The 12,500-nt window shown below is 44.6% G+C and overlaps 1 protein-coding gene across 2 annotated transcripts in view; it reads right to left on the bottom strand.

Moving 5' to 3' along the window:
• Positions 1-227: 227 nt before the first annotated feature.
• LOC143298229 (uncharacterized) overlaps positions 228-12,500 on the bottom strand; it is a 70,876-nt gene continuing 58,603 nt past the window's right edge. For both annotated transcript variants that reach the window (XM_076611031.1, XM_076611032.1), the window contains exons 3-4: positions 7,287-7,489; positions 228-2,038 (exon numbers count right to left, since the gene is read on the bottom strand). In XM_076611031.1, coding sequence (XP_076467146.1) covers positions 1,808-2,038; positions 7,287-7,489 — 434 coding nt within the window. In that variant the 3' untranslated portion in view covers positions 228-1,807. The remainder of the gene's footprint in view (positions 2,039-7,286; positions 7,490-12,500) is intronic.

Here is a 12,500-nt window from a genome sequence, read left to right as displayed (position 1 = left end):
TCACTCCGACATATGCACGCAAGCACACAGACGCACAAACACATAAACACGCGCGTGCGCCTGTGCGAGCGCTTGCACGCATTCACACACACACACACACACACACACACGCACACACACACACACACACACGCACACGCCTGTAGAGAGAGAGAGAGAGAGAGAGAGAGAGAGAGGCGAAGTATTACCAATTACAGATTCACCTTTAATATTCCACAGTCGTAATATTGACAATCAGTATATACACACAAAAGCTGCAGAAGAGAGGCAGCAACAGTCATCACCAGAATGATTCCACAGCACAGCTCATGTAGTCAAAATACTGATGTTCGCCAATTTGTGTGGGTGTTTTGTCCGACTTGTTGTCAATCGCTTTTCAGTCTCATTGAATGATGACTGCGATGTTTTCCGCGTGAACTATACTTCTTTCTTTTTCTTTCCTGTTTCTCCTTTACCTTCATCTGTCTTTGCTTTCAATATATGTATATATTTTTTTTTCATTTTCATCATTCTTCCTTTCTTTCACCCCATTTTCCCTTTTATTCGATATCATTAATTCAATACTTATCTCCCCCCCCCCCCTCTCTCTCTCTCTCTTGCTGAAGGCAGTCCTTTATTGAAATCAGTTGACAACACAAAGCGTATTTGCAAGACAAATTCGGTTTACTTTTAGAAAGGTTGAGCCGTATATGTTTTATTCTTCCATGTGAACACATTTCCTTTCGTAATATATCCGGCGTCAAACAGGCCTGAGGGATACAGACACCCTGTCGTGTTGGTCAGAAAATTTGAGCAACATTCCCAAAGACGCATCCGTGGCTTTTGTGCTGTTAGTCTTCCCATTCGAGCTCATAGTACACTCAGTTCTGGATAGGAGCCGGCTACGGTTTAAAAACAACAACAACAACAAAAAACCCAAAAGCCCTCACCTACGCTGGGACCCGAACCTGCAGCCTCACAGTTGTCAGTTCGCGACGCTTGCCACAATGCTTTCAAATATATATACTTTTTGCGGGGATATGTTTATTTATACAGTTTTTGACCAGTTTAGATTGTACATGGTGCTTTATCCCTTGAGACCTTTTTACGCCCAACAGTTTCAGCATCGCAACAAGAGCCAAAAACAATGACATAAAAACTTGAGGCTGAACAAATTGGGGAAAACGGGAGTATAAGCGGTGAAACAAACTATTACTTTCTTTTTTTTCTTTTTCTTTGTTTAGCAAAAAGCACAACATACAAGCGGCACCGAATGCCATTTTTCCACACAAAAAGATCACATATTCTGGATTATACCCATAAACAGAAACAATGCAATATGAAGGAAAAGCGGGTAGGGGGTGGGAAGAAGCAGATTAGCATGCGGCTGGCAAGAAAAAAAAAGACTAGACAGCCTAATATGTGTGTAGCTACGGTCACAAAAGTCCACTCATCATGCCTTTGAAGGTTTGGGAAATCTTATGAACTTAAAACAAAAAAAGAAAAAAGAAAAAAAAAGAGGAAATTTTTTAACGTCTCCTTGGCTTTTGGAAATAAGTTCCTTTTCAATAACCACGTTAAAAAAGAAGAAGAAGAAGAAGAAAAAGAATTTTGTTTCGCAACGACTAATAAAGGAAAGAAATAAAAAGACCTTTTCGAGAATTGAAGAAAACAAAACAAACCGAACCAAATAAAAAAAAAAAAAAAAAAAAAAAAGGACAAAAAAGTTCCTTTCTTTTGTTTTGTTCTTTTCTTCTTTGTTGTTTTTACTATATATAATAATATGTCATATCTTTCATATTCCTTCGACTCGCCAGGAGCGAAGCGCTCACTCTGAGATGAGGGGATTCCGGGTGGGTCTCACGTTCCCCAGCTGGACGTAGAAGAAGGAGCGTCCGTTCTGGGGGAAGGCGCCCCTGGAGGGACCTCGGAACACCTCTGCCGAGGGCGAGTTGGAGTCCACGTGGGCCGTGGACTGTGTGGTAGTGTACAGGGTGGAGGCCAAGGTCGTGGGGCGGCGGCCGTCCAGGATCCGTTGGAGATCCTCCTGAAGACGATCCTAGCCACGGCCCATGGCGTCAGGTCACGTCAGACAGGATGACAGGACGGAGGAGAGGGGGCGGGACGGGGAGGAAGTAAAAGGGTAGAGATGAGAAACATCTTGGATGTGGCGTGATGAGATGAGGTGATATGAGGGAACGGAAGACAAAGGACGGCGTGATGTCAGATGAAGTGATGTCAGATGAAGTGATGTCAGATTGAGTGGGATAATGAAGCCAGGTCAGATCAGGTCATGTGAGGTGAGGTCAGATGAGGTGGGTCAGGTACAGTAAGGTCAGGTGAGGTGAGGTGAGGTGGGTCAGGTACAGTAAGGTGAGGTGAGGTGAGGTGAGGTGAGGTCAGGTGAGGTGAGGTGGGTCAGGTACAGTAAGGTCAGGTGAGGTGAGGTGAGGTGAGGTGGGTCAGGTACAGTAAGGTGAGGTGAGGTGAGGTGGGTCAGGTACAGTAAGGTGAGGTGAGGTGAGGTGGGTCAGGTACAGTAAGGTCAGGTGAGGTGAGGTCAGGTGAGGTGGGTCAGGTACAGTAAGGTGAGGTGAGGTGAGGTGAGGTGGGTCAGGTACAGTAAGGTCAGGTGAGGTGAGGTGAGGTGGGTCAGGTACAGTAAGGTCAGGTGAGGTGAGGTGAGGTGAGGTGAGGTGGGTCAGGTACAGTAAGGTCAGGTGAGGTGAGGTGAGGTGGGTCAGGTACAGTAAGGTCAGGTGAGGTGAGGTGAGGTGGGTCAGGTACAGTAAGGTCAGGTGAGGTGAGGTGGGTCAGGTACAGTAAGGTCAGGTCAGGTGAGGTCAGGTGAGGTGGGTCAGGTAAAGTAAGGTCAGGTGAGGTGAGGTGGGTCAGGTACAGTAAGGTCAGGTCAGGTGAGGTGAGGTGAGGTGGGTCAGGTAAAGTAAGGTCAGGTGAGGTGAGGTGAGGTGGGTCAGGTACAGTAAGGTCAGGTGAGGTGAGGTGAGGTGGGTCAGGTAAAGTAAGGTCAGGTCAGGTGAGGTGAGGTGGGTCAGGTAAAGTAAGGTGAGGTGAGGTGAGGTGGGTCAGGTACAGTAAGGTCAGGTGAAGTGAGGTGGGTCAGGTACAGTAAGGTCAGGTGAAGTGAGGTGGGTCAGGTACAGTAAGGTCAGGTGAGGTGAAGTGAGGTGGGTCAGGTACAGTAAGGTCAGGTGAAGTGAGTTGGGTCAGGTAAAGTAAGGTCAGGTGAAGTGAGGTGGGTCAGGTACAGTAAGGTCAGGTGAGGTCAGGGGAGGTGGGTCAGATACAGTAAGGTCAGGTGAGGTGAGGTGGGTCAGGTACAGTAAGGTCAGGTGAGGTGAGGTGGGTCAGGTAAAGTAAGGTCAGGTCAGGTGAGGTGAGGTGGGTCAGATACAGTAAGGTCAGGTGAAGTGAGGTGGGTTAGGTACAGTAAGGTCAGGTGAAGTGAGGTGGGTCAGGTACAGTAAGGTCAGGTGAGGTCAGGTGAGGTGAGGTGGGTCAGATACAGTAAGGTCAGGTGAAGTGAGGTGGGTCAGGTAAAGTAAGGTCAGGTGAGGTGAGGTGAGGTGGGTCAGGTACAGTAAGGTCAGGTGAAGTGAGGTGGGTCAGGTACAGTAAGGTCAGGTGAGGTCAGGTGAGGTGGGTCAGATACAGTAAGGTCAGGTGAAGTGAGGTGGGTCAGGTAAAGTAAGGTCAGGTGAAGTGAGGTGGGTCAGGTAAAGTAAGGTCAGGTGAAGTGAGGTGGGTCAGGTACAATAAGGTCAGGTGAGGTGAAGTGAGGTGGGTCAGATACAGTAAGGTCAGGTCAGGTGAGGTCAGGTGAGGTGAGGTGAGGTGGGTCAGGTACAGTAAGGTCAGGTGAGGTGAGGTGAGGTGGGTCAGGTACAGTAAGGTCAGGTGAGGTGAGGTGGGTCAGGTACAGTAAGGTCAGGTGAAGTGAGGTGGGTCAGGTACAGTAAGGTCAGGTGAGGTGAGGTGAGGTGGGTCAGGTACAGTAAGGTCAGGTGAGGTGAGGTGGGTCAGGTACAGTAAGGTCAGGTGAAGTGAGGCGAGGTCAGGTGAGGTGGGTCAGGTACAGTAAGGTCAGGTGAAGTGAGGTGGGTCAGGTACAGTAAGGTCAGGTGAAGTGAGGCGAGGTGAGGTGAGGTGGGTCAGGTACAGTAAGGTCAGGTGAAGTGAGGTGGGTCAGGTACGGTAAGGTCAGGTGAGGTGGGTCAGATACAGTAAGGTCAGGTGAAGTGAGGTGGGTCAGGTACAGTAAGGTCAGGTGAGGTGGGTCAGATACAGTAAGGTCAGGTGAAGTGAGGTGGGTCAGATACAGTAAGGTCAGGTGAAGTGAGGTGGGTCAGATACAGTAAGGTCAGGTGAAGTGAGGTGGGTCAGATACAGTAAGGTCAGGTGAGGTGGGTCAGATACAGTAAGGTCAGGTGAAGTGAGGTGGGTCAGGTACAGTAAGATCAGGTGAAGTGAGGTGGGTCAGATACAGTAAGGTCAGGTGAAGTGAGGTGGGTCAGATACAGTAAGGTCAGGTGAAGTGAGGTGGGTCAGATACAGTAAGGTCAGGTGAGGTGGGTCAGATACAGTAAGGTCAGGTGAAGTGAGGTGGGTCAGATACAGTAAGGTCAGGTGAGGTGGGTCAGATACAGTAAGGTCAGGTGAAGTGAGGTGGGTCAGGTAAAGTAAGGTCAGGTGAAGTGAGGTGGGTCAGGTAAAGTAAGGTCAGGTGAAGTGAGGTGGGTCAGGTAAAGTAGGGTCAGGTGAAGTGAGGTGGGTCAGATACAGTAAGGTCAGGTGAAGTGAGGTGGGTCAGGTACAGTAAGGTCAGGTCAGGTGAGGTGAGGTGGGTCAGGTACAGTAAGGTCAGGTGAAGTGAGGTGGGTCAGATACAGTAAGGTCAGGTGAAGTGAGGTGGGTCAGGTACAGTAAGGTCAGGTGAGGTGGGTCAGATACAGTAAGGTCAGGTGAAGTGAGGTGGGTCAGGTACAGTAAGGTCAGGTGAGGTGGGTCAGATACAGTAAGGTCAGGTGAGGTGGGTCAGATACAGTAAGGTCAGGTGAAGTGAGGTGGGTCAGGTACAGTAAGGTCAGGTGAAGTGAGGTGGGTCAGATACAGTAAGGTCAGGTGAAGTGAGGTGGGTCAGGTACAGTAAGGTCAGGTGAGGTGGGTCAGATACAGTAAGGTCAGGTGAAATGAGGTGGGTCAGGTACAGTAAGGTCAGGTGAAGTGAGGTGGGTCAGATACAGTAAGGTCAGGTGAAGTGAGGTGGGTCAGATACAGTAAGGTCAGGTGAAGTGAGGTGGGTCAGGTACAGTAAAGTCAGGTGAAGTGAGGTGGGTCAGGTACAGTAAGGTCAGGTGAAGTGAGGTGGGTCAGATACAGTAAGGTCAGGTGAAGTGAGGTGGGTCAGATACAGTAAGGTCAGGTGAAGTGAGGTGGGTCAGGTACAGTAAGGTCAGGTGAAGTGAGGTGGGTCAGGTACAGTAAGGTCAGGTGAAGTGAGGTGGGTCAGGTACAGTAAGGTCAGGTGAAGTGAGGTGAGGTGAGATGAGGTGGGTCAGGTACAGTAAGGTGAGGTCAGGTCAGGTGAGGTGAGGTGAGGTGGGTCAGGTACAGTAAGGTCAGGTCAGGTGAGATGAGGTGGGTCAGGTACAGTAAGGTCAGGTGAAGTGAGGCGAGGTGAGGTGGGTCAGGTACAGTAAGGTCAGGTGAGGTGGGTCAGGTACAGTAAGGTCAGGTGAGGTGAGGTGAGGCGAGGTGGTCGGGCACAGTATGGTCAGGTCAGGCTGTAAAATAATTACTGGGAAAGGATATATGCAAGCGCAATCGTTATGACTGTATGGTTTCATATAATCGTTATGACTGTATGATTTCATATAATCGTTATGACTGTATGGTTTCATATAATCGTTATGACTGTATGATTTCATATAATCGTTATGATTTCATATAATCGTTATGACTATGATTTCATATAATCGTTGTGACTATGGTTTCATATAATCGTTATGACTATGGTTTCATATAATCGTTATGACTATGATTTCATATAATCGTTATGACTGTATGGTTTCATATAATCGTTATGATTTCATATAATCGTTATGACTATGATTTCATATAATCGTTATGACTATGGTTTCATATAATCGTTGTGACTATGGTTTCATATAATCGTTGTGACTATGGTTTCATAATAATCGTTATGACTATGGTTTCATATAATCGTTATGACTGTATGATTTCATATAATCGTTATGATTTCATATAATCGTTATGACTATGATTTCATATAATCTTTATGACTATGGTTTCATATAATCGTTATGACTATGGTTTCATATAATCGTTGTGACTATGGTTTCATATAATCGTTGTGACTATGGTTTCATATAATCGTTATGACTATGATTTCATATAATCGTTATGACTGTATGGTTTCATATAATCGTTATGACTATGATTTCATATAATCGTTATGACTATGGTTTCATATAATCGTTATGACTGTATGATTTCATATAATCGTTATGATTTCATATAATCGTTATGACTGTATGATTTCATATAATCGTTATGATTTCATATAATCGTTATGACTATGATTTCATATAATCGTTATGACTATGGTTTCATATAATCGTTATGACTATGATTTCATTTAATCGTTATGACTGTATGGTTTCATATAATCGTTGTGACTATGGTTTCATATAATCGTTATGACTATGGTTTCATATAATCATATCTTTAAATATGTAGGCCCACACGGTGATTGCTAAGCACTGCCAGCTGAGTTACGCCTTTGACACCTTAATATAATTTATGTACTGTGCGTTCACGCGTTTGTGTGTGTGCATACATTGTATGCATGTGTGCAAATAGGCATGTATATGAATACTGTATGTTTGTATGTGCGTATACATTTATTTGCGTACATGATTACTTATGAGTGTTTGTATGTCTGCTTGTAATATATGTAATAATGTATGTCTATCACCACACAAAATTGTATAATCGAGCTGCGTATTTTTCTTCTGCTTCAAGTATGTAGTATTTTGAGTGCGGAAAGTAATTGTCAGAATTGAGTTTGAAAATGAAAGTAGCCTCCCCACCCCCACCCCCCTTTTTTTTTTAATTTTGAGCACGGACAAAGTCCCTCCACCCCCACCCCAACCCCACTTTTTTTTTTTTTTTTTTTTTTTTTTTTGCTGTTGGTTTTTAATTTTTTATTTTGTGGGACGAAAGAAAGATGTTGTGGAAAACTCTATCGAAGTCTTCTCTCTCACCTCTTGGTTGGCCGTCTCAGTCACGTAGTCGGCCGGGGCACAGTAGCTCTCCAGCACGCTGTAGGTACAGGGACGTCTGCAGCACTCGTCCACCACCGAGCGGAAGCCACCTGAGTTCCCTCCCCTACCCACGGTCCGCTTGGCCCGGGGGCTCGGGGAGTCCTTGGCCGCCAAGTTGGTCTCCTTGCCCGCACCATCGTCCGCTGGCACACGGGAGCACAAGAGAACAAAAGCGATTTTTCAACATTCAATATCGAATTGTTTCGCTTGTTTGTTTGTTTACGCACGGATAAAGTAACAAAAACAAATGCAAACAGACGAAATACTAGCAATATGATTATCATACCGGGTCAATCAAGGCTGAGTGCGCTGTGGGCTGACATGGGGAGACTACGACTGGGACCACACACAGTCGGGGGTGTGGGGTGGGGGGTGGGGGGAGGGGGAGCGGGCGAGAGAGAGAGAGAGGGGGGGGGGGGTCATCCACTTCGATGCGTGTCTTTGAGAGGGTGGCTCAAATTTCCTGACTGACACTGCAGGTACCTCTTTCTCCCGACCTGGTTGCCGCCGGGATATGATTAAGCGAGTACAAACTTTTCAGTTCGTCACAAACGCCCACATAGCAGCGTCTTCATCACCCCTATCATTATCCATCATCATCATCATCATCACCCCTATCATTATCCATCATCATCATCATCATCATCCCTATCATTATCCATCATCATCATCATCATCATCATCATCCCTATCATTATCCATCATCATCATTATCATCATCATCATCATCATCATCATCCCTATCATTATCCATCATCATCATCATCATCACCCCTATCATCATCATCATCATCATCACCCCTATCATTATCCATCATTATCATCATCATCATCATCATCACCCCTATCATTATCCATCATTATCATCATCATCATCATCACCCCTATCATTATCCATCATCATCATCATCGAAATTTAGAAAACAAAATATCCCAAATTCTTGGACAAAAAAAAAAAAAAAAAAAAAAAAAGAAAAGAAAAAAAAAACCCACACTGAGTACGTCTTTATGTGTACAAATGCAGAATTCGTAAAGAAAACATAAAAATAAACGAATATGCATTCCTGGATGACCTGAAATACAATTACGAAATGCAGAAAATTATGTACCGTTTTTTTTTTTTTTTTTTTTTTTAAAGTTGGAATACGTAAAAAAAGGAAATGATGATTTATTAACATTTTGATACTGCCAGAGCCTAAAATTAAAGCTATTTAGGCAGTAAAAAAAAAAAAAAAAAAAAAAAATCCCTTATAACAAACTAATTATGTATCCACTATACTGATAATAATTACTCAGTATCAGATCAGTACATGTTGAACTGCAAGTTCTTTTCATGAAGGTGGGTCTTTTGTCGTTGCACTGCAGTGGGCGAGTTGGGTGGGTATGGTTTTACGTCGATGATGATTATGTGGGAATACAGAAACAGAAAATAAGAAGAAAACACATACACAACAACAACAAAACCGTTAACTACAGAGTTCCACACAAAGTTAAAGTCCGCGTGAGGGCTTGCAAAATACCCATCTTGTTGGCATGTTGAAATGATGCTGAATTTCTGACAGACAGCGGTGTTAGCAGCCAGTGTTAGGAGCACCACTCATAACCAGAAGCGCTTTCTTGCACGCGCGCTTCTATTTTTCACAGCGAATAACCACAGCTATCGTTCAAGAACTAATGAATCACTGTCCTTTTCTAGCTGATGTAGCATTTTACAAGCTGTACATTGTGCACGTTTGTCAGAAAGAAAAGGAAAGAAAAGGGGTAAACATAGTCTGTATGACGGCCGCCATTTCTCTTCTGTCACCTTGGCTGAATCGTCCGCTGAGTGAAGGAAAGGAAATAAAAAACGAAAACAAAAATTCACACACACACACACACAAACACACAAGAGAGAGACAGAGAGAGAGAGAGAGAGAGAGAGGGGGGGGGGACGAGAGGGGGGGGGGGTAGGATGGCAAAGGAAATTGTGGCAAATAAATCAGACGCCTCCACTAAAGTTTTCGCCCTCCTAGAAACTCTTCAGTTCAACTGATAAATCTAAGTGATGAAACACATGGGTACATTGTGTGTGTGTGTGTGTGTGTGTGTGTGTGTGTGTGTGTGTGTGTGTGCGTGCGTGCGTGCGTGCGCGCGCGTGTGTGTATGAAGGTGTGGGTGTGTGTGTTTGTGTGGGGCGATTTAGGAGCTGAGAAAGGAGAGCCATCGGGCTTTAGCGATGACATATATTTTTTTATTTTTTATCAGAATATAGATGGTTCACAAAAAAGAAGATAATAATGACCACTTGTCAACCTGCACAGTTTTCTTACGGGGTTATGGTGAAATGATGCTATGATGCTGAATTCCCGGAATATCCGTTTATGCGGCCAATGTACTTCCCAACAAAAACACGTGCATTTTCCAATAAAAACACGTGCACCTTCTGAATAAAAACACAGCAAATCGTTTTTCACCATTTAATAACTGTACAGTGTTGGATGAAACATCGACCTTTCAAACGCATTTATTCAAGCTGCTTACAGTTGCACGTTTGCCTGAAACAGCTGTTTGTGGGTTCTGTGAGAGGCTGGTGCAAGCTGCATGTTTTAAACCACCTCTCGATTTTTTTTAATTTTTATAAACATTTCATAAAAATACATCTGCTTTTAGAGCAGTCCCTTTTTTTCTTTCTGTACATATATTAATATATTAATGTCGTGCCTCTGAGGTCGGTGGTCTGACTATAGCACTCTCATCCATGAAACGAGAACCCCCCCCCCGGTGTAATTCCTGAAAACGACCCCCTCTCCAAGTTAAACCCCATGGAGACATTCTGGGGAAGCCTTGAAATATCTCCACTGAGGAGTTTTAACCCGGGACGACTCGCTCTGAAACTGATTCCACGCCATTGAGATCAAACCTATATGAAACTATTCAGAGAGTATAAGCGGGTATAGTCTTATTACTGGTGAAAAGAAAAACCCGGGGTGGAATTTACTTTAGGGCAGCCCACAACGCACTCTCGTCCCGAGTCCAAAAAGCATTCCATGCTAGCGATGAGTCAATGTGGGCTGGTACCTTATCTCTCGACCCCTGCATAGGAACAGGAACGAGCATGTTCAGGGCCAGCCAAAAATAACTACACGGCGGTCTATTTTGGGACAGAAGTACTGACCTTGAAATAACTCTCTTGGAGTCTTTGGGGGGAAACAGAATGGAGTCAATCGCAAAAACGATTTGTTTTTTTTTGTTTTCTGCTTTTTTTTGATTCAAGCAAAAGCCACGTGTAAGTTACATGGTTTGGAAATAAAGATATTCCCATTGAAAAAAAAAAACCCACATAGGATGGTGTTAATGTGGTGCATTGGGTGGACGAGATAACTGAAAGCCTGCGTTGGAATAACTCCAAAGGGACAAAAAGAAAAAAGAAAAAAAAGAGAAACAAACAAACAAACAAACAAACAAAAACAACACACACACACACACACACACACACACACACACACACACACACACACAAAACAAAACAAAAAAACATACAATGTAGTTTATTACTTTTATTCTACACAATGCCGATTATTATTATTATTATTATTATTATTATTATTATTTATTTATTAGTTTATTCAATTTCGATTTGTTTCCTCAATTTTAAAGGGGCAATGGCAATACTTACAAAGACTCACTTATTTCATGAACATACACAACCGAACGCGTCCGCACACACGCCTACACGCACGCACACACACACACACACACACACACTCTCTCTCTCTTCAAAACACCCCTGTCTTGATCCTTCAGCCCCTCTCATGTGTGTGCATGACCACACACCATGCCTCTCTGGCTAACGGTGAATTAAGCAGAGTATCCCCCCCCCCAGCCCCCTCGCCCCCTAGGTCTAAGTGAGAACCGGGTGGACTGGTTTGAGGACTTTAACTACATGGTATACCAGTTACAGCAGCCACATCCACACCCACAGCACTTCAGGGGTGGTTTTCACAGCCATCCATTGTCCCAAGATGGACTGTCTTCTCCTCTGGTCCAGACGGCTCCTTCCTTGCTTCATCTCCCATGACCCGAAATAAGTGTGTGTGCATGTGTGTGTGTGTGTGTGTGTGTGTGTGTGAGGGGAGGGCTTTGCGTAGGAAGAAAGGGGGGGGGGGGGGTGAAGCGAGGAGCAGGGCACATCATTAGCTTCAAAAAGTGATATTTAGTTCTAATGTTCTAAGTGGAAAAAAAAAGCTTCTGGTGCCAGGAGAGATTGTACTGTGTCACGGGAGATGATATTGATCTATATCTGGTGACAACAACATAAATCAGCACGATAACAGACTGATATTAAACTGTAAAAAAAAGGAGCATGTGGACGAAACATTGAGGAAAAAAGCTCGGAGTTTGCTGCAGTATCTTCAAGTCAAAACAATGACCAGCTAAGAATAGATTGTATTTGCTAGGAAAAAGATATTGTCACAATAAGATATGTTCTGACCAGAACCTACTGCGAGAAAGAATGAAAGGGTCTATTGAGAAATCCACGTTCTTTGCATGAACTACTTTTTAACCTTACCTAATTTATTTGAGCTTTCTTTCTTCACCAACATAGAAACGCACACTAAAGACTAGATTAAAAAACTGAAAAGCATTTCCGTGGAAACTGCGATGAAGCCTGTAGAGAGAATTAAAACAAACAGATCGACATTGAATCATTTTATCACACACACACACAAAAAAAATTCATATGTACAATTTTGGTGATTATAAGCTACCGTAGTATGTTTAAGGAGGGGTCGGGGGGGGGGGGGGGGGGGGGGGGGGGGGGGGGGGGGGGAGGATGAGGGAGGGAGGCAGGGGTGCTGGTGTAATGATGGGGAATGAGGGTGAAGATGGGAGGAAATGGAAGAAAGAAAAGAAGGGTGTGTCGTCCACCACCACACCAGACCACCCGATCGATATTCTTCCCACTGGTCAGTTTACATGCCGGGTCAGATGTCCAGGCGCTTCTGCTGATGACAGGAGTCAAGTTGCACCATGTAATGACCAAGCCTTACTGGTAGAAGTCAGTAGCTAGGGAAAGGACAGGGGTTACGAAGACTGTACGCCTTAGACAGTCAGACAGTGGTCAGTCAACACCCCGAGACAGGCTTGACTGGGAAGAAGACACAGACACAGAAA

The sequence above is a fragment of the Babylonia areolata genome, chromosome 23 (assembly GCF_041734735.1).
Source record: "Babylonia areolata isolate BAREFJ2019XMU chromosome 23, ASM4173473v1, whole genome shotgun sequence".
In the NCBI taxonomy this organism is placed as follows: domain Eukaryota; kingdom Metazoa; phylum Mollusca; class Gastropoda; order Neogastropoda; family Buccinidae; genus Babylonia; species Babylonia areolata.
This window is presented reverse-complemented; position numbering and strand designations above follow the sequence as displayed.